The sequence below is a fragment of the Oncorhynchus kisutch genome, unplaced genomic scaffold (genome assembly GCF_002021735.2).
Source record: "Oncorhynchus kisutch isolate 150728-3 unplaced genomic scaffold, Okis_V2 scaffold2905, whole genome shotgun sequence".
Lineage (NCBI taxonomy): Eukaryota > Metazoa > Chordata > Actinopteri > Salmoniformes > Salmonidae > Oncorhynchus > Oncorhynchus kisutch.
The window spans coordinates 182,501-205,450 of record NW_022264850.1 but is presented as its reverse complement, the minus strand read 5'-3'; the positions used below and the strand labels follow the sequence as shown (position 1 = coordinate 205,450).

The following is a 22,950-nucleotide window of genomic DNA, read 5'->3' as shown; positions in this document are numbered from 1 at the left end:
GCTGGTCTGACAGCTGATGCTTAAAGTTAGAGAGGGGGATATGACTCCAGCTTCAGAGATTTTTGCAATTCGTTCCAGTCATTGGCAGCAGAGAACTGGAAGGAAAGGCAGCCAAAGGAAGTGTTGGCTTTGGAGATGACCAGTGCAGTATACCTGCTGGAGCGTGTACCTAGCAAATATTTATATGAAAGAATGCAAGGTGGTAAATGAATCGACTACTACTTGCGATACAGATGGGGATCATTTTTCCATAGATTTCATTTCAAAATAAATCCACAAAATACAAGATGACGTGTCAGTTTGATATTCAACAGAAAATCCCAAAAGTTGTTAGTAAGGTCAAAATGTATGAACGGAGAAATATCAAATGCACCATTTCTCACTTGTCACTTCCATTTATTTAACCTCAAGTTCATATAAGACTGGATAGGCCCAAGTGTTATGTCTACCAGAAGGCACTGAACTCAATGCAAGCAACCCCCCCTCCAACCACCATAATAGAAATAAAACCACCACAAAGAGAAATTAAAATCAAATATGACTCTGTAAATTGAAGTGAAAATGGTTTCCACGTGTGATTTGGCATTGAGTTCTCACCTGGGGTGTATTCATTTGTGCAAACCGTAGCAAAACAATTACACAATGGAAAACGTTTTGTTACGTTTGGTTCCTAGTGTTCAAGACGACTTGGAAACTTGAAGAAAGATGAGGCCCCAGGTTCCCCACTTGGAAAGTATCACAAATCAACAAATAGGAAGCTCTATGCAAATAACTCGGAAGTTTAAAGTTTCCGACTTGTCATGACTGCACCATCAGAATGACCAGGAGTTTTACCATATGGCCAGACCAGGGCCAGCGTCTCAGAGTAGGAGTGCTGATCTAGGATCAGTTTAGCCTTTCAGATCATAATGAATAAGACCTATATAGCCAGATCTCAGATTATTTTAATTTTATTTAACTAGACAAGTCAGTTAAGAACAAATTCTTATTTACAATGACGGTCTAGGAACAGCGGGTTAACTGCCTGTTCAGGGGCAGAATGACATTTTTACCTTGTCAGCTCTGGGATTCGATCTAGCAACCTTTCGGTTACTGGCCCAACGCTCTAACCACTAGGCTACCTGCCGCCCCAACAATGATGAATAATATATTGAACAGATCTCAGATCAGCATCCCTACCCTTAAAATACTTTCTGGAGACGAGCCTAGAAAAAACGAACTCCAAGCCCTACACATCATCACACAGGCACACATCACGACGAGGAGCTTGATGAAAAATTATATAAAAAGAAAAAGACTGTCACCATTCTAACAGTCAGTCACCATTCTAACAGTCAGTCACCATTCTAACAGACAGTCACCATTCTAACAGTCAGTCACCATTCTAACAGACAGTCACCATTCTAACAGTCAGTCACCATTCTAACAGACAGTCACCATTCTAACAGACTGTCACCATTCTAACAGTCAGTCACCATTCTAACAGACAGTCACCATTCTAACAGACAGTCACCATTCTAACAGACAGTCACCATTCTAACAGACAGTCACCATTCTAACAGTCAGTCACCATTCTAACAGACAGTCACCATTCTAACAGTCAGTCACCATTCTAACAGACAGTCACCATTCTAACAGAAGGATATTCTAACAAACAGTCCCCATTCTAACAGTCAGTCCCCATTCTAACAGACAGTCACCATTCTAACAGAAGGATATTCTAACAGACAGTCACCATTCTAACAGAAGGATATTCTAACAGTCAGTCCCCATTCTAACAGACAGTCACCATTCTAACAGACAGTCCCCATTCTAACAGACAGTCACCATTCTAACAGACAGTCACCATTCTAACAGTCAGTCACCATTCTAACAGTCAGTCACCATTCTAACAGACAGTCACCATTCTAACAGTCAGTCACCATTCTAACAGTCAGTCACCATTCTAACAGACAGTCACCATTCTAACAGACAGTCCCCATTCTAACAGTCAGTCACCATTCTAACAGTCAGTCACCATTCTAACAGTCAGTCACCATTCTAACAGACAGTCACCATTCTAACAGTCAGTCACCATTCTAACAGTCAGTCACCATTCTAACAGTCAGTCACCATTCTAACAGTCAGTCACCATTCTAACAGTCAGTCACCATTCTAACAGTCAGTCACCATTCTAACAGTCAGTCACCATTCTAACAGACAGTCCCCATTCTAACAGACAGTCACCATTCTAACAGACAGTCACCATTCTAACAGTCAGTCACCATTCTAACAGTCAGTCACCATTCTAACAGACAGTCACCATTCTAACAGACAGTCACCATTCTAACAGTCAGTCACCATTCTAACAGACAGTCACCATTCTAACAGTCAGTCACCATTCTAACAGTCAGTCACCATTCTAACAGACAGTCACCATTCTAACAGACAGTCACCATTCTAACAGAAGGATATTCTAACAAACAGTCCCCATTCTAACAGTCAGTCCCCATTCTAACAGTCAGTCACCATTCTAACAGACAGTCACCATTCTAACAGACAGTCACCATTCTAACAGACAGTCACCATTCTAACAGACAGTCACCATTCTAACAGACTGTCACCATTCTAACAGAAGGATATTCTAACAAACAGTCCCCATTCTAACAGTCAGTCCCCATTCTAACAGACAGTCACCATTCTAACAGACAGTCACCATTCTAACAGACAGTCACCATTCTAACAGTCAGGTGATAAAATATCCTTCTAGTTCAAGGGGGGGACAAAGATCACCAGGAAATAGTCCCATTATTGACCACAACCAAAAGGACAAATAAATGTAGAGATTGAGCAGTACTGGGATAGTACTGTTACGACTCCATGAGCTCTTCCTCCTTCCTGTACTGTTACGACTCCATGAGCTCTTCCTCCTTCCTGTACTGTTACGACTCCATGAGCTCTTCCTCCTTCCAGAAGCGGCTGCAGACCAACGAGGAAGACCCACATGGACTTTTTGGGGGTGAATCTCCCGTTGACTTCAAAGCTTGACTTGTTATGCTAAAGTCCAAGAGAGAAATTAGTCCAGGAAGACTCCCCCAGTCAGTCAGGTAGGAGGAGTCTATCCATTACATCAGTCAGGTAGGAGGAGTCTATCCATTACATCAGTCCAGGAAGACTCCCCCAGTCAGTCAGGTAGGAGGAGTCTATCCATTACATCAGTCAGGTAGGAGGAGTCTATCCATTACATCAGTCCAGGAAGACTCCCCCCAGTCAGTCAGGTAGGAGGAGTCTATCCATTACATCAGGCCAGGAAGACTCCCCTAGTCAGTCAGGTAGGAGGAGTCTATCCATTACATCAGTCCAGGAAGACTCCCCCAGTCAGTCAGGTAGGAGGAGTCTATCCATTACATCAGTCATGTAGGAGGAGTCTATCCATTACATCAGTCCAGGAAGACTCCCCCAGTCAGTCAGGTAGAAGGAGTCTATCCATTACATCAGTCAGGTAGGAGGAGTCTATCCATTACATCAGTCCAGGAAGACTCCCCCAGTCAGGTAGGAGGAGGAGTCTATCCATTACATCAGTCATGTAGGAGGAGTCTATCCATTACATCAGTCCAGGAAGACTCCCCCAGTCAGTCAGGTAGGAGGAGTCTATCCATTACATCAGTCATGTAGGAGGAGTCTAATCATTACATCAGTCCAGGAAGACTCCCCCAGTCAGTCAGGTAGGAGGAGGAGGGCGTAGTGGTGAAACCCCATCAAAGCCAGTTCAGCACAGCAGCAATGGAGGACAGTGGCGAGTATGTATGAGACAGTATGGATGCACGTGTGTGTTCCTTACAATACGTTCTTGTGTCTCTGTATACTGTTGATGGATAAAGTTCTCCACATCCTGCTGTGTGTGTGTGTGTGTGTACTGCTCTACATATGAATGGATGTCTATGTCCCTGTTAGTCCATGTCTCAGGCCACAGTCTGTCCTCTGTGGGGGGTCTGTTGGGGGGCTGGGGGTCCCGTTCAACAATCCTCCATCCTCTTCCTCCTGTAATCCTCTGCTCTTTCCCTCCTCCTCCTCCTCCTCTTGCCGCTCTGACTTCTGTTTCTCTGCCTTGGTCTTGAACCTCAGCCCGTGACCTTTAAACCAGACGAGAGGAAATAAAGGATATATCAGAGAAAGACAGCTGTGTGTGTGTGTGTGTGTGTGTAGGGTGGAAGGGGGGGGAGATGACGACTCACTTGGGCAGTCTGCCACCTCCTTGTGGGCCTTCTTTTTACAGCAGCCTCGACACAGGTTGAATACACACTGATTACCCTACAGAGAGAGAGAGAGAGGTTGAATACACACTGATTACCCTACAGAGAGAGAGAGAGAGAGAGAGGTTGAATACACACTGATTACCCTACACAGAGAGAGAGAGAGAGAGAGAGGTTGAATACACACTGATTACCCTACAGAGAGAGAGAGAGAGAGAGAGAGGTTGAATACACACTGATTACCCTACAGAGAGAGAGGTTGAATACACACTGATTACCCTACAGAGAGAGAGAGAGAGAGAGAGGTTGAATACACACTGATTACCCTACAGAGAGAGAGAGAGGTTGAATACACACTGATTACCCTACAGAGAGAGAGGTTGAATACACACTGATTACCCTACAGAGAGAGAGAGAGAGAGAGAGAGAGGTTGAATACACACTGATTACCCTACAGAGAGAGAGAGAGAGAGAGAGGTTGAATACACACTGATTACCCTACAGAGAGAGAGAGAGAGAGGTTGAATACACACTGATTACCCTACAGAGAGAGAGAGGTTGAATACACACTGATTACCCTACAGAGAGAGAGAGAGAGAGAGGTTGAATACACACTGATTACCCTACAGAGAGAGAGAGGTTGAATACACACTGATTACCCTACAGAGAGAGAGAGGTTGAATACACACTGATTACCCTACAGAGAGAGAGAGGATAAATACACACTGATTATCCTACAGAGAGAGAGACAGGTTGACTACACACTGATTACCCTACAGAGAGAGAGAGAGGTTGAATATACACTGATTACCCTACAGAGAGAGAGAGGTTGAATACACACTGATTACCCTACAGAGAGAGAGACAGGTTGAATACACACTGATTACCCTACAGAGAGAGAGACAGGTTGAATACACACTGATTACCCTACAGAGAGAGAGAGAGAGGTTGAATACACACTGATTACCCTACAGAGAGAGAGAGGTTGAATACACACTGATTACCCTACAGAGAGAGAGGTTGACTACACACTGATTACCCTACAGAGAGAGAGAGAGGGGTTAGGGACCTGGAGAGAAGGGGGGGGTTAGGGCCCAGGAGAGGGGGTTAGGGACCTGGAGAGAGAGGGAGGGAGACAGATTAGGGACTTGGAGAGAGGGAGAGGGGGTAGACGGGTTAGGGACCCGGAGAGGGGGTAGACGGGTTAGGGACCCGGAGAGGGGGTAGACGGGTTAGGGACCCGGAGAGGGGGTAGACGGGTTAGGGACCCGGAGAGAGGGGGTAGACGGGTTAGGGACCCGGAGAGGGGGTAGACGGGTTAGGGACCCGGAGAGGGGGTAGACGGGTTAGGGACCCGGAGAGAGGGTAGACGGGTTAGGGACCCGGAGAGACGGGTTAGGGACCCGGAGAGGCGGTAGACGGGTTAGGGACCCGGAGAGGGGGTAGACGGGTTAGGGACCCGGAGAGAGGGTAGACGGGTTAGGGACCCGGAGAGGGGGTAGACGGGTTAGGGACCCGGAGAGGGGAGAGACGGGTTAGGGACCCGGAGAGAGGTTAGACGGGTTAGGGACCCGGAGAGGGGGTAGACGGGTTAGGGACCCGGAGAGGGGGTAGACGGGTTAGGGACCTGGAAGTACAAAATTGCGCCAACAGACATGGCAGCTCTGCTTCTAGCTCCTAAGAATCTGACCTGCATACATAACACTATTATACAGTCAGGACAGGTTCTCCATTAAACGTTTCTTAGTCCAGGGCTAAACTTCATCTGTAATGAGGAACAGGGTGAAGAGGAGGAACAGGGTGAAGAGGAGGAACAGGGTGAAGAGGAGGAACAGGGTGAAGAGGTGGAACAGGGTGAAGAGGTGGAACAGGGTGAAGAGGTGGAACAGGGTGAAGAGGAGGAACAGGGTGAGGAGGTCGTCTCTCCACTCACCTTTGGATTTCCACACTGCTCACACTTGATGTACTTTGCTGCAGAGAAAACAGCGGTAAAACAGAGGTTATCTACTGTACTGTTTGTGTCGGCTGAGACGCTGTAGATTCTGTAGCATTATAAACTGGGTGGTTCCAGCCCTGAATGCTGATTGGCTGACAGCCGTCGTATATCAGACCGCATACCACGGGTATGACAAAACATATACCAATATGCCACGGCTACGCTGAGTGTCTGAACACAACCCTTAGCCGTGGTATATTGGCCGTATACCACAATCCCCGAGGCGTCGTATTGCTGTTATAAACTGGGTGGTTCCAGCCCTGAATGATGATTGGCTGACAGCTGAGGGCTGTTCTTACGCACAACGCAACGCTGAGTGCCTGGACACAGCCCTTAGCCGTGGTATATTGGCCGTATACCACGATCCCCCGAGGCGTCTTATTGCTGTTATAAACTGGGTGGTTCCAGCCCTGAATGATGATTGGCTGACAGCTGAGGGCTGTTCTTACGCACAACGCAACGCTGAGTGCCTGGACACAGCCCTTAGCCGTGGTATATTGGCCGTATACCACGATCCCCCGAGGCGTCTTATTGCTGTTATAAACTGGGTGGTTCCAGCCCTGAATGATGATTGGCTGACAGCTGGTGTATATCAGACCGTACACCACGGGTATGACAAAACATTTCGTTTCACTGCCCTAATTATGTTGGTAACCAGTTTATAACAGCAATAAGGCACCTTGGGGGTGTGTGGTATATGGCCAATATCCCACGGCTAAGGGGCGTATTGCTTAATTAGACTGGAGAGAGAGTCTAGGTAACTGCAGTACTACGAGGACAAATAACTCACGTTTCTGCTCGGGACAGAAGTTCTTCTGGGGGTTCCTGGCTTTCTTCTTCTGTTTGTTTTTGGAGAGGGCATCGCTCGCCCCGTCCGAGTCCTCCTGTGACAACGCCCTCTTGTGACACCCTGCCTTCACCTCCGTACCGTTGCTGTTAGCAACCGGAGCCTTCGGCCTGGCAAGAACAATGTTCGTCGTCACGGCAACGTGTTACGGTTTCTATGTGTGTGTGTGTGGACTTGACGACTTTGATCTTCTAATCAAATTGTTATTGGTCGCGTACACATGGTCAGCAGATGTTAATGGTCAGCAGATGTTAATGGTCAGCAGGTGTTAATGGTCAGCAGGTGTTAATGGTCAGCAGGTGTTAATGGTCAGCAGATCTTAATGGTCAGCAGATGTTAATGGTCAGCAGGTGTTAATGGTCAGCAGGTGTTAATGGTCAGCAGATGTTAATGGTCAGCAGATGTTAATGGTCAGCAGGTGTTAATGGTCAGCAGGTGTTAATGGTCAGCAGATGTTAATGGTCAGCAGGTGTTAATGGTCAGCAGGTGTTAATGGTCACATACACATGGTCAGCAGGTGTTAATGGTCACGTACACATGGTCAGCAGATGTTAACGCGAGTGTAGCGAAATGCTTGTACTTCTAGTTCCGACTGCAGTGCAGTAATATCTAACATTTTCACAACAACTACCTAATACACACAAATCTAAGTAAAGGAATGTACACAGATCTCAAGTTAGGATTCTCAACAGGAAATTGTCACTCACACTGGTCTGACGTACGGCTGGCAGATCCAATGAGGGAATGGCAGCCCAACCACCTGCCCCGCCTCCTCTCCTCCATTGGTTATCTCCTCCTGCAGAGGTTAAAGAAATGAGAAAAGAACCAGTGTCATCATCTAGTTGTGTTGGGGGGAGGGAGAAGAGGGGGAGAAGAGGGGGAGGGGGGAGAAGAGGGGGAGGGGGGAGAAGAGGGGGAGGGGGGAGAAGTGAAGGAGGGGGGAGAAGGGAGGGGGGAGAAGTGAAGGAGGGGGGAGAAGAGGGGGAGGGTGAAGAAGGGGAGAAGGGAGAAGAGGGGGAGAAGGGAGAAGAGGGGGAGGAGGGAGAAGAGGGGGGAGAAGAGGGAGAGGGTGAAGAAGGGGAGAAGAGTGGGAGAAGAGGGGAGAAGAGTGGGAGAAGAGGGGGAGAAGGGAGAAGAGGGGGAGAAGGGAGAAGAGGGGGGAGAAGGGAGAAGAGGGGGAGAAGGGAGAAGAGGGGGAGGGGGAGGAGGGAGAAGAGGGAGAAGAGGGAGAGGGTGAAGAAGGGGAGAAGGCGAGAAGAGGGGGAGAAGGGAGAAGAGGGGGAGAAGGGAGAAGAGGGGGAGAAGGGAGAAGAGGGGGAGGAGGGAGAAGAGGGGGAAGGAGGAGAAGAGGGGGAGGAGGGAGAAGAGGGGGAGAAGAGGGAGAGGGTGAAGAAGGGGAGAAGGGAGAAGAGGGGGAGGAGGGAGAAGAGGGGAGGGGGGGAGGAGGGAGAAGAGGGAGAAGAGGGGGAGGGGGGAGGGGGAGAAGAGGGGGAGGGGGGAGGAGGGAGAGGGTGAAGAAGGGGAGAAGGGAGAAGAGGGGAGAAGGGAGAAGAGGGGGAGAAGGGAGAAGAGGGGGAGGAGGAAGAAGAGGGGGAGGAGGAAGAAGAGGGGGAGAAGGGTGATAAAGGGGAAGAGGGAAAAGAGGGGGAGAAGGGAGAAGAGGGGGAGAAGAGGGAGAAGAGGGGGAGAAGAGGGAGAAGAGGGGGAGAAGAGGGAGAGGGGGAAGAGGGAGAAGAGGGGGAGGAGGGAGAAGAGGGGAAAAAGAGGAGGAGCAATTGGTGAGGAAGAGAAACTAAAAAGGCGTAAAACATTTTGGGGAGGAGGGAAGGAAAGGTGAAAAACAGAATGATCCCTTGGTACCTGGCTAACCCTAACCCTAGGTATCTGGCAGCGTAGCTAACCCTAACCATTGGTACCTGGCAGCGTAGCTAACCCTAACCATTGGTACCTGGCAGCGTAGCTAACCCTAACCATTGGTACCTGGCAGCATAGCTAACCCTAACCCTAGGTATCTGGCAACGTAGCTAACCCTAACTATTGGTACCTGGCAGCATAGCTAACCCTAGGTACCTGGCAGCGTAGCTAACCCTAACCCTTGGTACCTGACAGCATAGCTAACCCTAACCCTAGGTATCTGGCAGCGTAGCTAACCCTAACCCTTGGTACCTGGCAGCATAGCTAACCCTAGGTACCTGGCAGCGTAGCTAACCCTAGGTACCTGACAGCATAGCTAACCCTAACCCTAGGTACCTGGCAGCGTAGCTAACCCTAACCCTTGGTACCTGACAGTGTAGCTAACCCTAACCCTAGGTACCTGGCAGCGTAGCTAACCCTAACCCTTGGTACCTGACAGTGTAGCTAACCCTAACCCTAGGTACCTGGCAGCGTAGCTAACCCTAGGTACCTGGCAGCGTAGCTAACCCTAACCCTTGGTACCTGACAGTGTAGCTAACCCTAACCCTAGGTACCTGGCAGCGTAGCTAACCCTAGGTACCTGGCAGCGTAGCTAACCCTAACCCTTGGTACCTGACAGTGTAGCTAACCCTAACCCTAGGTACCTGGCAGCGTAGCTAACCCTAACCCTTGGTACCTGGCAGTGTAGCTAACCCTAGGTACCTGGCAGCGTAGCTAACCCTAACCCTTGGTACCTGACAGCGTAGCTAACCCTAACCCTTGGTACCTGACAGCGTAGCTAACCCTAACCCTTGGTACCTGGCAGCGTAGCTAACCCTAACCCTTGGTACCTGGCAGTGTAGCTAACCCTAACCCTAGGTACCTGGCAGTGTAGCTAACCCTAGGTACCTGGCAGTGTAGCTAACCCTAACCCTAGGTACCTGGCAGCGTAGCTAACCCTAGGTACCTGGCAGTGTAGCTAACCCTAACCCTAGGTACCTGGCAGTGTAGCTAACCCTAACCCTAGGTACCTGGCAGTGTAGCTAACCCTAGGTACCTGGCAGCGTAGCTAACCCTAACCCTAGGTACCTGGCAGCGTAGCTAACCCTAGGTACCTGGCAGTGTAGCTAACCCTAACCCTAGGTACCTGGCAGTGTAGCTAACCCTAACCCTTGGTACCTGACAGCATAGCTAACCCTAACCCTAGGTACCTGACAGCATAGCTAACCCTAACCCTAGGTACCTGGCAGCGTAGCTAACCCTAACCCTAGGTACCTGACAGCGTAGCTAACCCTAACCCTAGGTACCTGACAGTGTAGCTAACCCTAGGTACCTGACAGCATAGCTAACCCTAGGTACCTGGCAGCGTAGCTAACCCTAGGTACCTGGCAGCGTAGCTAACCCTAGGTACCTGACAGCATAGCTAACCCTAGGTACCTGACAGTGTAGCTAACCCTAACCCTAGGTACCTGACAGCATAGCTAACCCTAGGTACCTGACAGCATAGCTAACCCTAGGTACCTGACAGCATAGCTAACCCTAGGTACCTGACAGCATAGCTAACCCTAACCCTAGGTACCTGGCAGCGTAGCTAACCCTAACCCTAGGTACCTGACAGTGTAGCTAACCCTAGGTACCTGACAGCATAGCTAACCCTAGGTACCTGGCAGCGTAGCTAACCCTAGGTACCTGGCAGCATAGCTAACCCTAACCCTTGGTACCTGGCAGCGTAGCTAACCCTAGGTACCTGACAGTGTAGCTAACCCTAGGTACCTGACAGCATAGCTAACCCTAACCCTAGGTACCTGACAGCATAGCTAACCCTAGGTACCTGACAGCGTAGCTAACCCTAAACCTTAGTACCTGGCAGCGTAGTCTGAGTTGTCTGCTGACCTCTGTCAGCCCCTGCAGGTTCTTCACCTTGGCCAGCTCCTCTCTCAGGTCCTTGTGGATCTGCAGCCTGGAGAAACACTAACAAATCAAACACACACACAGATTGTGGCGATAGTGAAGTCCTGAGTGTGTGTGTGTGTCCCTCTGGGTGTGTGTGTGGTCCCTCTGGTGTGTGTGTGTCCCTCTGGGTGTTGTGTGTGTCCCTCTGGGTGTGTGTGTGTCCCTCTGGGTGTGTGTGGTGTCCCTCTGGGTGTGTGTGTGTCCCTCTGGGTGTGTGTGTGTCCCTCTGGGTGTGTGTGTGTGTCCCTCTGGGTGTGTGTGTTACATACGTGTGGTGCCAGAGCTTGAAGAGGTGTGCTCGGACATAGGACAGGGTTACAGGAGGGTACTGACTGACCACCTCTAGATACTCCTCAGCCATCTCCCATACAGGAGGGCTGTGACCCTCAAACAGAGCTGGGTTATGGAGGTTCCCCTCTGGAAACACACACAGAGAGAGAGAAACACAGAGAAGAAACACAGAGAGAGAGAGAGAGAGAGAGAGAGAGAGAGAGAGAGAGAGAGAGAGAGAGAGAGGAGAGAGAGAGAGAGAGAGATAAACACAGAGAGAAACAGAGAGAGAGAAACAGAGAGAGAGAGAGAAACACACAGAGAGAGAGAGAAAAACAGAGAGAGAGAGAGAAACACACAGAGAACCACACACACACAGAGAGAGAGAAACAGAGAGAAACACACAGAAAGAACCATACACACACAGACACATGAGAGAGAGAGAAAGTGATAAACACAAATTAGTAGGTGTTATGACTCTTGGGAGACTAATTACTCAAGGTGAGGCGGAGGTGTGTACCTGCACTCATCACCCCCTGTACTCCAGTCTCCTCCATACACTGCTCCACATCACTCAGGTGTTGGATGTTACCGTTAGCGAACACAGGGATGTTAACAGCGTTCCTATAGCAACAACACAGAGAGAGATAGAGAGAGCGACTGTTTAATAAACCCAGTATCAGCTATGTGACAATAGAATAGAGTACTGTACAGTAGAATATAATATAATATTTTCCTGTGACGAAACTTCTTGGAGACCTACTAGACTACACAAACTGTCTCCAACTACACAGCAGGGACCTACTAGACTATACAAACTGTCTCCCAACTACACAGTAGCCCTACTAGACTATTCAAACTACCTCCAACTACACAGCAGAGACCTACTGGACTACACAAACTACCTCAACTACACAGCAGAGGACCTACTAGACTACACAAACTGTCTCCAACTACACAGCAGAGACCTACTAGACTATACAAACTACCTCCAACTACACAGCAGAGACCTACTAGACTACACAAACTGTCTCCAACTACACAGCAGAGACCTACTGGACTATACAAACTGTCACAGCAGAGACCTACTAGACTACACAAACTGTGTCCAACTACACAGCAGAGACCTACTGGACTACACAAACTACCTCCAACTACATAGCAGAGACCTACTAGACTATACAAACTACCTCCAACTACACAGCAGAGACCTACTAGACTACACAAACTACCTCCAACTACACAGCAGAGACCTACCGGACTACACAAACTGTCTCCAACTACACAGCAGAGACCTACTAGACTACACAAACTACCTCCAACTACACAGCAGAGACCTACTAGACTACACAAACTACCTCCAACTACACAGCAGAGACCTACTAGACTATACAAACTGTCTCCAACTACACAGCAGAGACCTACTAGACTATACAAACTGTCTCCAACTACACAGCAGAGACCTACTAGACTATACAATCTGTCTCCAACTACACAGCAGAGACCTACTAGACTACACAAACTGTCTCCAACTACATAGCAGAGACCTACTAGACTACACAAACTGTCTCCAACTACACAGCAGAGACCTACTAGACTACAAACTGTCTCCAACTACACAGTAGCCGTACTAGACTACAAACTGTCTCCCCTACTAGACTACACAAACTACCTCCAACTACACAGCAGATACCTACTAGACTACACAAACTACCTCCAACTACACAGCAGATACCTACTAGACTACAAACTACCTCCAACTACACAGCAGAGACCTACTAGACTACAAACTACCTCCAACTACACAGTAGCCATACTAGACTACAAACTGTCTCCCCTACTAGACTACACAAACTACCTCCAACTACACAGCAGAGACCTACTAGACTACACAAACTGTCTCCAACTACACAGCAGAGACCTACTAGACTACACAAACTGTCTCCAACTACACAGCAGAGACCTACTAGACTACAAACTGTCTCCAACTACACAGTAGCCGTACTAGACTACAAACGGTCTCCCTTACTAGACTACACAAACTACCTCCAACTACACAGCAGATACCTACTAGACTACAAACTACCTCCAACTACACAGCAGAGACCTACTAGACTACAAACTACCTCCAACTACACAGTAGCCATACTAGACTACAAACTGTCTCCCCTACTAGACTACACAAACTACCTCCAACTACACAGCAGAGACCTACAAGACTACACAAACTGTTTCCACCTGACAAACATAATATTGGTTCTTCTCTGTAGTCTTGAACTGTGAGGGAACTGCAGTGTGCTTACCGTACAGCCTTGATGTGTTCCCGGCTAGCGATGCCTGTGGCGGGTCCTTTCTTAATTGAACTGTGAGGGAACTGCAGTGTGCTTACCGTACAGCCTTGATGTGTTCCCGGCTAGCGATGCCTGTGGCGGGTCCTTTCTTAATTGAACTGTGAGGGAACTGCAGTGTGCTTACCGTACAGCCTTGATGTGTTCCCAGCTAGCGATGCCTGTGGCGGGTCCTTTCTTAATTGAACTGTGAGGGAACTGCAGTGTGCTTACCGTACAGCCTTGATGTGTTCCCAGCTAGCGATGCCCGTGGCGGGTCCTTTCTGGTCCTTGGTCCGACCGTGGACGGTCAGCAGCTGAGACAGAGATGGAGAGGTCTGAATGACAAGACTTCCTACCCGGTTAAATAAAAAATTAATTACTAATAAAATGAGTCTGTCTGTGTGTTGTTATGGAGACAGCATAGGTGACACTGCAGTACTACGAGGCAAGTTTTTGATGAGGTTCTCTTGTTCAGATATTTGTAAGTGGACTGGAGGCAGGGCATGAAAGGGATAACGAATCCAGTTGTTTGTGTCATTCGTTTCGGGAAAGAACCTGCGGAATTGCGCACCCAACTCACTCAGGTGCTTCGCTATATCACATTTGACATTGTCCGTAAGCTTGAGTTCATTTAGAACACAAAAAAATCCTACGATGATGGAAAGACCTGTGTGTTGTCCTTGTTAACGCAGACAGAGAAGAGCTCCAACTTCTTAATCATAGCCTCAATTTTGTCCCGCACATTGAATATAGTTGCAGAGGGTCCCTGTAATCCTAGATTCAGATCATTCAGGAGAGAGAGAAAACATCACCCAGATAGACAAACTACCTCCAACTACACAGCAGAGACCTACTAGACTACACAAACTACCTCCAACTACACAGCAGAGACCTACTAGACTACACAAACTACCTCCAACTACACAGCAGAGACCTACTAGACTACACAAACTACCTCCAACTACACAGCAGAGACATACTAGACTACACAAACTACCTCCAACTACACAGCAGAGACATACTAGACTACACAAACTACCTCCAACTACACAGCAGAGACATACTAGACTACACAAACTGTCTCCAACTACACAGCAGAGGCCTACTAGACTACACAAACTACCTCCAACTACACAGCAGAGGCCTACTAGACTACACAAACTACCTCCAACTACACAGCAGAGACCTACGAGACTACACAAACTACCTCCAACTACACAGCAGAGACCTACTAGACTACACAAACTACCTCCAACTACACAGCAGAGACCTACTAGACTACACAAACTACCTCCAACTACACAGCAGAGACCTACTAGACTACACAAACTACCTCCAACTACACAGCAGAGACCTACTAGACTACACAAAGTACCTCCAACTACACAGCAGAGACATACTAGACTACACAAAGTACCTCCAACACCTCAAGCTCAACCTCGACAAGACGGAGCTGCTCTTCCTCCCGGGAAAGGCCTGCCTGCTCCAAGACCTCTCCATCACAGTTGACAATCTATGGTGTTCCCATCCCAGGTGCTTGCACCTCTAAATATAATCTGGCTAATTTTAGGTAATGTTTCATAGAAGATCAAAATAAAATACTTGTGTGTGATGTTTCCCACCTGGCATCCAGCCTTCTCCAGCATCTGAGCGTACTGAACAGTCTCCTCCATCTTGTTAAACACACGGATCTTACAGGTGATGGGAACAGAGATCTTCTCATTGGCTAGCTTCACTAAGGAGAAACAGAGAAAAAAGACTGGCTAGCTTCACTAAGGAGAAACAGAGAGAAAAAGACTGGCTAGCTTCACTAAGGAGAAACAGAGAAAAGACTGGCTAGCTTAAATCAAATCAAATATTATTGGTCACATACACGTGTTTAGCAGACATTATTGTGGGTGTAGCGAAATGCTTGTGTCTCTAGCTCCGACAGTGCAGTAATATCTAACAAGTAATATCTAACCATTCCACAAAATATACCCACTACACACAAATCTAAGTAAAGGAATGGAATTTGAAAATATATGGCCCGGCTGAAAATTAAAAAACTTTTCTGGGCTAACAATCTAAAAACATTGAGACCAGGTGACGTGGAGAGGATCTGTGTCTGCACCATACTACTCTCAGTACTGGTGTCCCCCAGGGCTCCGTTCTAGGCCCTCTCCTCTTCTCTCTATACGCCAAGTCACTCAGCTTTGGTGACACGCATCTCTGCATGCCTGGCAGATATCTCAGCTTGGATGTCGGCCCACCACCTCAAGCTCAACCTCGACAAGACGGAGCTGCTCTTCCTCCCGGGAAAGGCCTGCCTGCTCCAAGACCTCTCCATCACAGTTGACAACTCCGTGGTGTTCCCATCCCAGAGTGCATAGAACCTTGGCAGGACACTAGAGAACATCCTGTTGTTTTCTGCAAACGTCAAAGCAGTGACCCGCTCCTGCAGGGTCAAGCTCTACCACATCCGTACAGTACAACCCTTCCTCACACAGGAAGTAGCACAGGTCCTAATCCAGGCACTTGTCATCTCCCGTCTGGCCTACTGCAACTCTCTGTTGGCTGGGCTCCCAGCTTGTTCCATCAAACCCCCTGCAACTTCTCCAGAATGCCGCAGCCCGCTCCTCCACACACTCCGATGGCTTCCAGTCGAAGCACGCATTATCTTCAAGACCCTGGTGTTTGCCTACGGAACAGCAAGAGGAACTGCCCCTCACGACCTTCAGGCTCAAACACTACACTCCAACCGGAATACTCCGTTCTGCCACCTCTGGTCTCTTGGCCCTACCCACCCTACAGCTCCCACTCAGCCCAGCCCAAGCTCTTCTCTCTCCTGGCACCCCAATGGTGGAACAAGCTTCCCCCTGAAACTAGGACAGCAGAGTCCCTGCCCATCTTCTGAAAACATATAGAACCCAAAAACTCACACTTTACACTTTTTTTCAACTAATTATCTAGTAAAAGACTGAGTGCTTATGATGTACAGACCATTCCAGACAGGTAAAACGCAGCATGACACCATTCCAGACAGGTAAAATGCAGAATGACACCATTCCAGACAGGTAAAATGCAGAATGACACCATTCCAGACAGGTAAAACAGAGCATGACACCATTCCAGACAGGTGAAACAGAGCATGACACCATTCCAGACAGGTAAAACAGCACGACACCATTCCAGACATGTAAAACAGCATGACACCATTCCAGACATGTAAAACAGCATGACACCATTCCAGACAGGTAAAACACAGCATGACACCATTCCAGACAGGTGAAACACAGCATGACACCATTCCAGACAGGTAAAACAGAGCATGACACCATTCCAGACAGGTAAAACACACCATGACACCATTCCAGACAGGTAAAACAGCACGACACCATTCCAGACAGGTAAAATGCATTATGACACCATTCCAGACAGGTAAAATGCATTATGACACCATTCCAGACAGGTAAAACGCAGCATGACACCATTCCAGACAGGTGAAACACACCATGACACCATTCCAGACAGGTAAAACACACCATGACACCATTCCAGACAGGTAAAACACACCATGACACCATTCCAGACAGCATTCCAGACAGGTAAAACACACCATGACACCATTCCAGACAGGTAAAACACAGCATGACACCATTCCAGACAGGTAAAACACAGCATGACACCATTCCAGACAGGTAAAACACAGCATGACACCATTCCAGACAGGTAAAACACACCATGACACCATTCCAGACAGGTAAAACACACCATGACACCATTCCAGACAGGTGAAACACACCATGACACCATTCCAGACAGGTAAAACACACCATGACACCATTCCAGACAGGTAAAACACACCATGACACCATTCCAGACAGGTAAAACACACCATGACACCATTCCAGACAGGTAAAACACAGCATGACACCATTCCAGACAGGTAAAACACACCATGACACCATTCCAGACAGGTAAAACACAGCATGACACCATTCCAGACAGGTAAAACAGAGAATGACACCATTCCAGACAGGTAAAACACACCATGACACCATTCCAGACAGGTAAAATGCACCATGACACCATTCCAGACAGGTAAATGCAGCACGACACCATTCCAGACAGGTAAAACGCAGCATGACACCATTCCAGACAGGTAAAACACAGCACGACACCATTCCAGACAGGTAAAACACAGCACGACACCATTCCAGACAGGTAAAACAGCATGACACCATTCCAGACAGGTAAAACACACCATGACACCATTCCAGACAGGTAAAACACACCATGACACCATTCCAGACAGGTAAAACACAACATGACACCATTCCAGACAGGTAAAACACACCATGACACCATTCCAGACAGGTAAAACAGCATGACACCATTCCAGACAGGTAAAACACACCATGACACCATTCCAGACAGGTAAAAACACACCATGACACCATTCCAGACAGGTAAAATGCATTATGACACCATTCCAGACAGGTAAAATGCATTATGACACCATTCCAGACAGGTAAAACGCAGCATGACACCATTCCAGACAGGTGAAACACACCATGACACCATTCCAGACAGGTAAAACACACCATGACACCATTCCAGACAGGTAAAACACCACCATGACACCATTCCAGACAGGTAAAACACAGCATGACACCATTCCAGACAGGTAAAACACAGCATGACACCATTCCAGACAGGTAAAACACAGCATGACACCATTCCAGACAGGTAAAACACAGCATGACACCATTCCAGACAGGTAAAACACACCATGACACCATTCCAGACAGGTAAAACACACCATGACACCATTCCAGACAGGTGAAACACACCATGACACCATTCCAGACAGGTAAACACACCATGACACCATTCCAGACAGGTAAAACACAGCATGACACCATTCCAGACAGGTAAACACAGCATGACACCATTCCAGACAGGTAAAACACAGCATGACACCATTCCAGACAGGTAAAACACAGCATGACACCATTCCAGACAGGTAAAACACAGCATGACACCATTCCAGACAGGTAAAACACACCATGACACCATTCCAGACAGGTAAAACACACCATGACACCATTCCAGACAGGTGAAACACACCATGACACCATTCCAGACAGGTAAAACACACCATGACACCATTCCAGACAGGTAAAACACACCATGACACCATTCCAGACAGGTAAAACACAGCATGACACCATTCCAGACAGGTAAAACACACCATGACACCATTCCAGACAGGTAAAACACAGCATGACACCATTCCAGACAGGTAAAACAGAGAATGACACCATTCCAGACAGGTAAAACACACCATGACACCATTCCAGACAGGTAAAATGCACCATGACACCATTCCAGACAGGTAAAATGCAGCACGACACCATTCCAGACAGGTAAAACGCAGCATGACACCATTCCAGACAGGTAAAACACAGCACGACACCATTCCAGACAGGTAAAACACAGCACGACACCATTCCAGACAGGTAAAACAGCATGACACCATTCCAGACAGGTAAAACACACCATGACACCATTCCAGACAGGTAAAACACACCATGACACCATTCCAGACAGGTAAAACACACCATGACACCATTCCAGACAGGTAAAACCTGGCATACTATATTTTATTTCTACCTCTCTAACTCTCTCCCTCTTTTCTCTCTCTGTTCAAACTCACCCATCTTCTCCAGCAGCTCCCACTCATCCTGTAGGAAGACTCCGTAGTGCCCTTCGTCAGAAATAAATTAGAAACAAATTGACCCCAAACATACAGCATGCTTAGCCTAATTGAAAACCATTTTTTTTTTTATCAGGGTTTATCTCTCTCACACACACCATCTCTGTCTCTGAGTGGGGTTTCAGGGTTGGTTAGTTAGTACCTCTCTTGGCGATCATCTGTGGGCATCCCAGGTTGAGATCGATAGCATCACAGTAGTCCTGAGCCAGTAGACATGCCTGGACAAACACCTCTGGGTCGTTGGCACAGAACTGACACACACACACACACACAAAGTGCATTACAAACACCTCTGAGTTATTGGCACAGAACTGAGACCATAACACAGGAATCGGGGTGATTGTAAAACTCAGAGGCTAGCTGAAACAGGGTGAGAGGTGGTGGTAAGACAGAGGCTAGCTGAAACAGGGTGAAAGTGGATGGTAAAACTCAGGGGCTAGCTGAAACAGGGTGAGAGGTGGTGGTAAGACAGAGGCTAGCTGAAACAGGGTGAAAGTGGATGGTAAAACTCAGGGGCTAGCTGAAACAGGGTGAGAGTGGATGGTAAAACTCAGAGGCTAGCTGAAACAGGGTGAGATTGGATGGTAAAACTCAGAGGCTAGCTGAAACAGGGTGAGAGGTGGTGGTAAGACAGAGGCTAGCTGAAACAGGGTGAGAGGTGGATGTAAAACTCAGAGGCTAGCTGAAACAGGGTGAGAGGTGGTGTTAAAACACAGAGGCTAGCTGAAACAGGGTGAGAGGTGGTGTTAAAACACAGAGGCTAGCTGAAACAGGGTGAGAGTGGATGGTAAAACACAGAGGCTAGCTGAAACAGGGTGAGGGTGGATGGTAAAACACAGAGGTTAGCTGAAACAGGGTGAGAGTGGATGGTAAAACACAGAGGCTAGCTGAAACAGGGTGAGAGGTGGTGGTAAAACACAGAGGCTAGCTGAAACAGGGTGAGAGGTGGTGGTAAGACAGAGGCTAGCTGAAACAGGGTGAAAGTGGATGGTAAAACTCAGAGGCTAGCTGAAACAGGGTGAGAGTGGATGGTGAAACACAGAGGTTAGCTGAAACAGGGTGAGAGTGGATGGTGAAACACAGAGGTTAGCTGAAACAGGGTGAGAGTGGATGGTGAAACAGAGGCTAGCTGAAACAGGGTGAGAGGTGGTGGTAAAATACAGAGGTTGGCTAATAGCTGTAGTTGAATAATACGACCTGTGACACTCCATTCCCCTGTCGGCATGTGTTTGTGTGTCTTTCTCTCTCACCTGTGTAATAAGCGGCCTGTCTTCGGGGCAGACTTCGCTGTACAGGTTGTCTTTCCTGTAGTTGGCGTCACGTACAAACACCTGCGCGTGCAGCATGGGCGTGTAGCACAGCTCGGCGCCATGGCGACGGCTCAGTAGACGCCAGGCCAGTTCGCTCTGGTCCACCATGGGTGCAACGACGTAACGCGCCCCCCTCAGCGTGGTCTTCCAGAACTCAAAGCCTTGCAGCTTCACCGCCATCACAGCAACCTGACCTGACAGAGGGAGAGGGGAATGAGAGAGAAAATGAAGTTGTTTTGAGCATAGGAGGACAATACAGTCAAAAATAAAGAGGGTACTGGGTAGAACTAAAGTAGGAGGACGATTCCCCTTGGGCCACTGAGAACCTAAATGGGTCACGGTCTTTCTTGGATATTAACTGTCTCAGGCACTGCATCTCAATGCAAGAGGCGTCACTACAGTCCCTGGTTCGAATCCAGGCTGTATCACATCCGGCCATGATTTGGAGTCCCATAGGGCAGCGCACAATTGGCCCAGCGTCGTCCGGGTTTGGCCGGGGTAGGCCGTCATTGTAAATAAGAATTTGTTCTTAACTGACTCGCCTTGTTAGATAAAGGTTCAATCAAATTAAATAAATAAAAAAGTTATATCTGTAGGACTTATAGAGACATAGTATATCTGTAGGACTTATAGAGACATAGTATATCTGTAGGACTTATAGAGACATAGTATATCTGTAGGACTTATAGAGACATAGTATATCTGTAGGACTTATAGAGACATAGTATATCTGTAGGACTTATAGAGACATAGTATATCTGTAGGACTTATAGAGACATAGTATATCTGTAGGACTTAAAGAGACATAGTATATCTGTAGGACTTATAGAGACATAGTATATCTGTAGGACTTATAGAGACATAGTATATCTGTAGGACTTATAGAGACATAGTATATCTGTAGGACTTATAGAGACATAGTATATCTGTAGGACTTATAGAGACATAGTATATCTGTAGGACTTAAAGAGACATAGTAATTAGGACTTATAGAGACATAGTATATCTGTAGACTTATAGAGACATAGTATATCTGTAGGACTTATAGAGACATAGTATATTGTAGGACTTATAAGACATAGTATATCTGTAGGACTTATAGAGACATAGTATATCTGTAGGACTTATAGAGACATAGTAATCTGTAGGACTTATAGAGACATAGTATATCTGTAGGACTTATAGAGACATAGTATATCTGTAGGACTTATAGAAGACATAGTATATCTGTAGGACTTATAGAGACATAGTATATCTGTAGGACTTATAGAGACATAGTATATCTGTAGACTTATAGAGACATAGTATATCTGTAGGACTTATAGAGACATAGTATATCTGTAGGACTTATAGAGACATAGTATATCTGTAGGACTTATAGAGACATAGTATATCTGTAGGACTTATAGAGACATAGTATATCTGTAGGACTTATAGAGACATAGTATATCTGTAGGACTTATAAGAGACATAGTATATCTGTAGGACTTATAGAGACATAGTATATCTGTAGGACTTATAGAGACATAGTATATCTGTAGGACTTATAGAGACATAGTATATCTGTAGGACTTATAGAGACATAGTATATCTGTAGGACTTATAGAGACATAGTATATCTGTAGGACTTATAGAGACATAGTATATCTGTAGGACTTATAGAGACATAGTATATCTGTAGGACTTATAGAGACATAGTATATCTGTAGGACTTATAGAGACATAGTATATCTGTAGGACTTATAGAGACATAGTATATCTGTAGGACTTATAGAGACATAGTATATCTGTAGGACTTATAGAGACTAGTATATCTGTAGGACTTATAAGACATAGTATATCTGTAGGACTTATAGAGACATAGTATATCTGTAGGACTTATAGAGACATAGTATATCTGTAGGACTTATAGAGACATAGTATATCTGTAGGACTTATAGAGACATAGTATATCTGTAGGACTTATAGAGACATAGTATATCTGTAGGACTTATAGAGACATAGTATATCTGTATATTGGACTTATAGAGACATAGTATATCTGTAGGACTTATAGAGACATAGTATATCTGTAGGACTTATAGAGACATAGTATATCTGTAGGACTTATAGAGACATAGTATATCTGTAGGACTTATAGAGACATAGTATATCTGTAGGACTTATAGAGACATAGTATATCTGTAGGACTATAGAGACATAGTATATCTGTAGGACTTATAGAGACATAGTATATCTGTAGGACTTATAGAGACATAGTATATCTGTAGGACTTATAGAGACATAGTATATCTGTAGGACTTATAGAGACATAGTATATCTGTAGGACTTATAGAGACATAGTATATCTGTAGGACT

The 22,950-nt window shown here is 46.8% G+C and overlaps 1 protein-coding gene across 1 annotated transcript in view; it reads right to left on the bottom strand.

The window, feature by feature from the left end:
• Window positions 1-375: 375 nt before the first annotated feature.
• LOC109886947 (tRNA-dihydrouridine(16/17) synthase [NAD(P)(+)]-like) overlaps window positions 376-22,950 on the bottom strand; it is a 25,252-nt gene continuing 2,677 nt past the window's right edge. Inside the window, exons 2-14 of the mRNA XM_031819972.1 lie at window positions 20,533-20,786; window positions 19,425-19,533; window positions 19,223-19,273; window positions 15,144-15,256; window positions 13,753-13,835; window positions 11,712-11,815; window positions 11,191-11,338; window positions 10,832-10,928; window positions 7,783-7,871; window positions 7,019-7,185; window positions 6,166-6,203; window positions 4,215-4,290; window positions 376-4,112 (exon numbers count right to left, since the gene is read on the bottom strand). Coding sequence (XP_031675832.1) covers window positions 3,919-4,112; window positions 4,215-4,290; window positions 6,166-6,203; window positions 7,019-7,185; window positions 7,783-7,871; window positions 10,832-10,928; window positions 11,191-11,338; window positions 11,712-11,815; window positions 13,753-13,835; window positions 15,144-15,256; window positions 19,223-19,273; window positions 19,425-19,533; window positions 20,533-20,772 — 1,509 coding nt within the window. The 5' untranslated portion in view covers window positions 20,773-20,786 and the 3' untranslated portion in view covers window positions 376-3,918. The remainder of the gene's footprint in view (window positions 4,113-4,214; window positions 4,291-6,165; window positions 6,204-7,018; window positions 7,186-7,782; window positions 7,872-10,831; window positions 10,929-11,190; window positions 11,339-11,711; window positions 11,816-13,752; window positions 13,836-15,143; window positions 15,257-19,222; window positions 19,274-19,424; window positions 19,534-20,532; window positions 20,787-22,950) is intronic.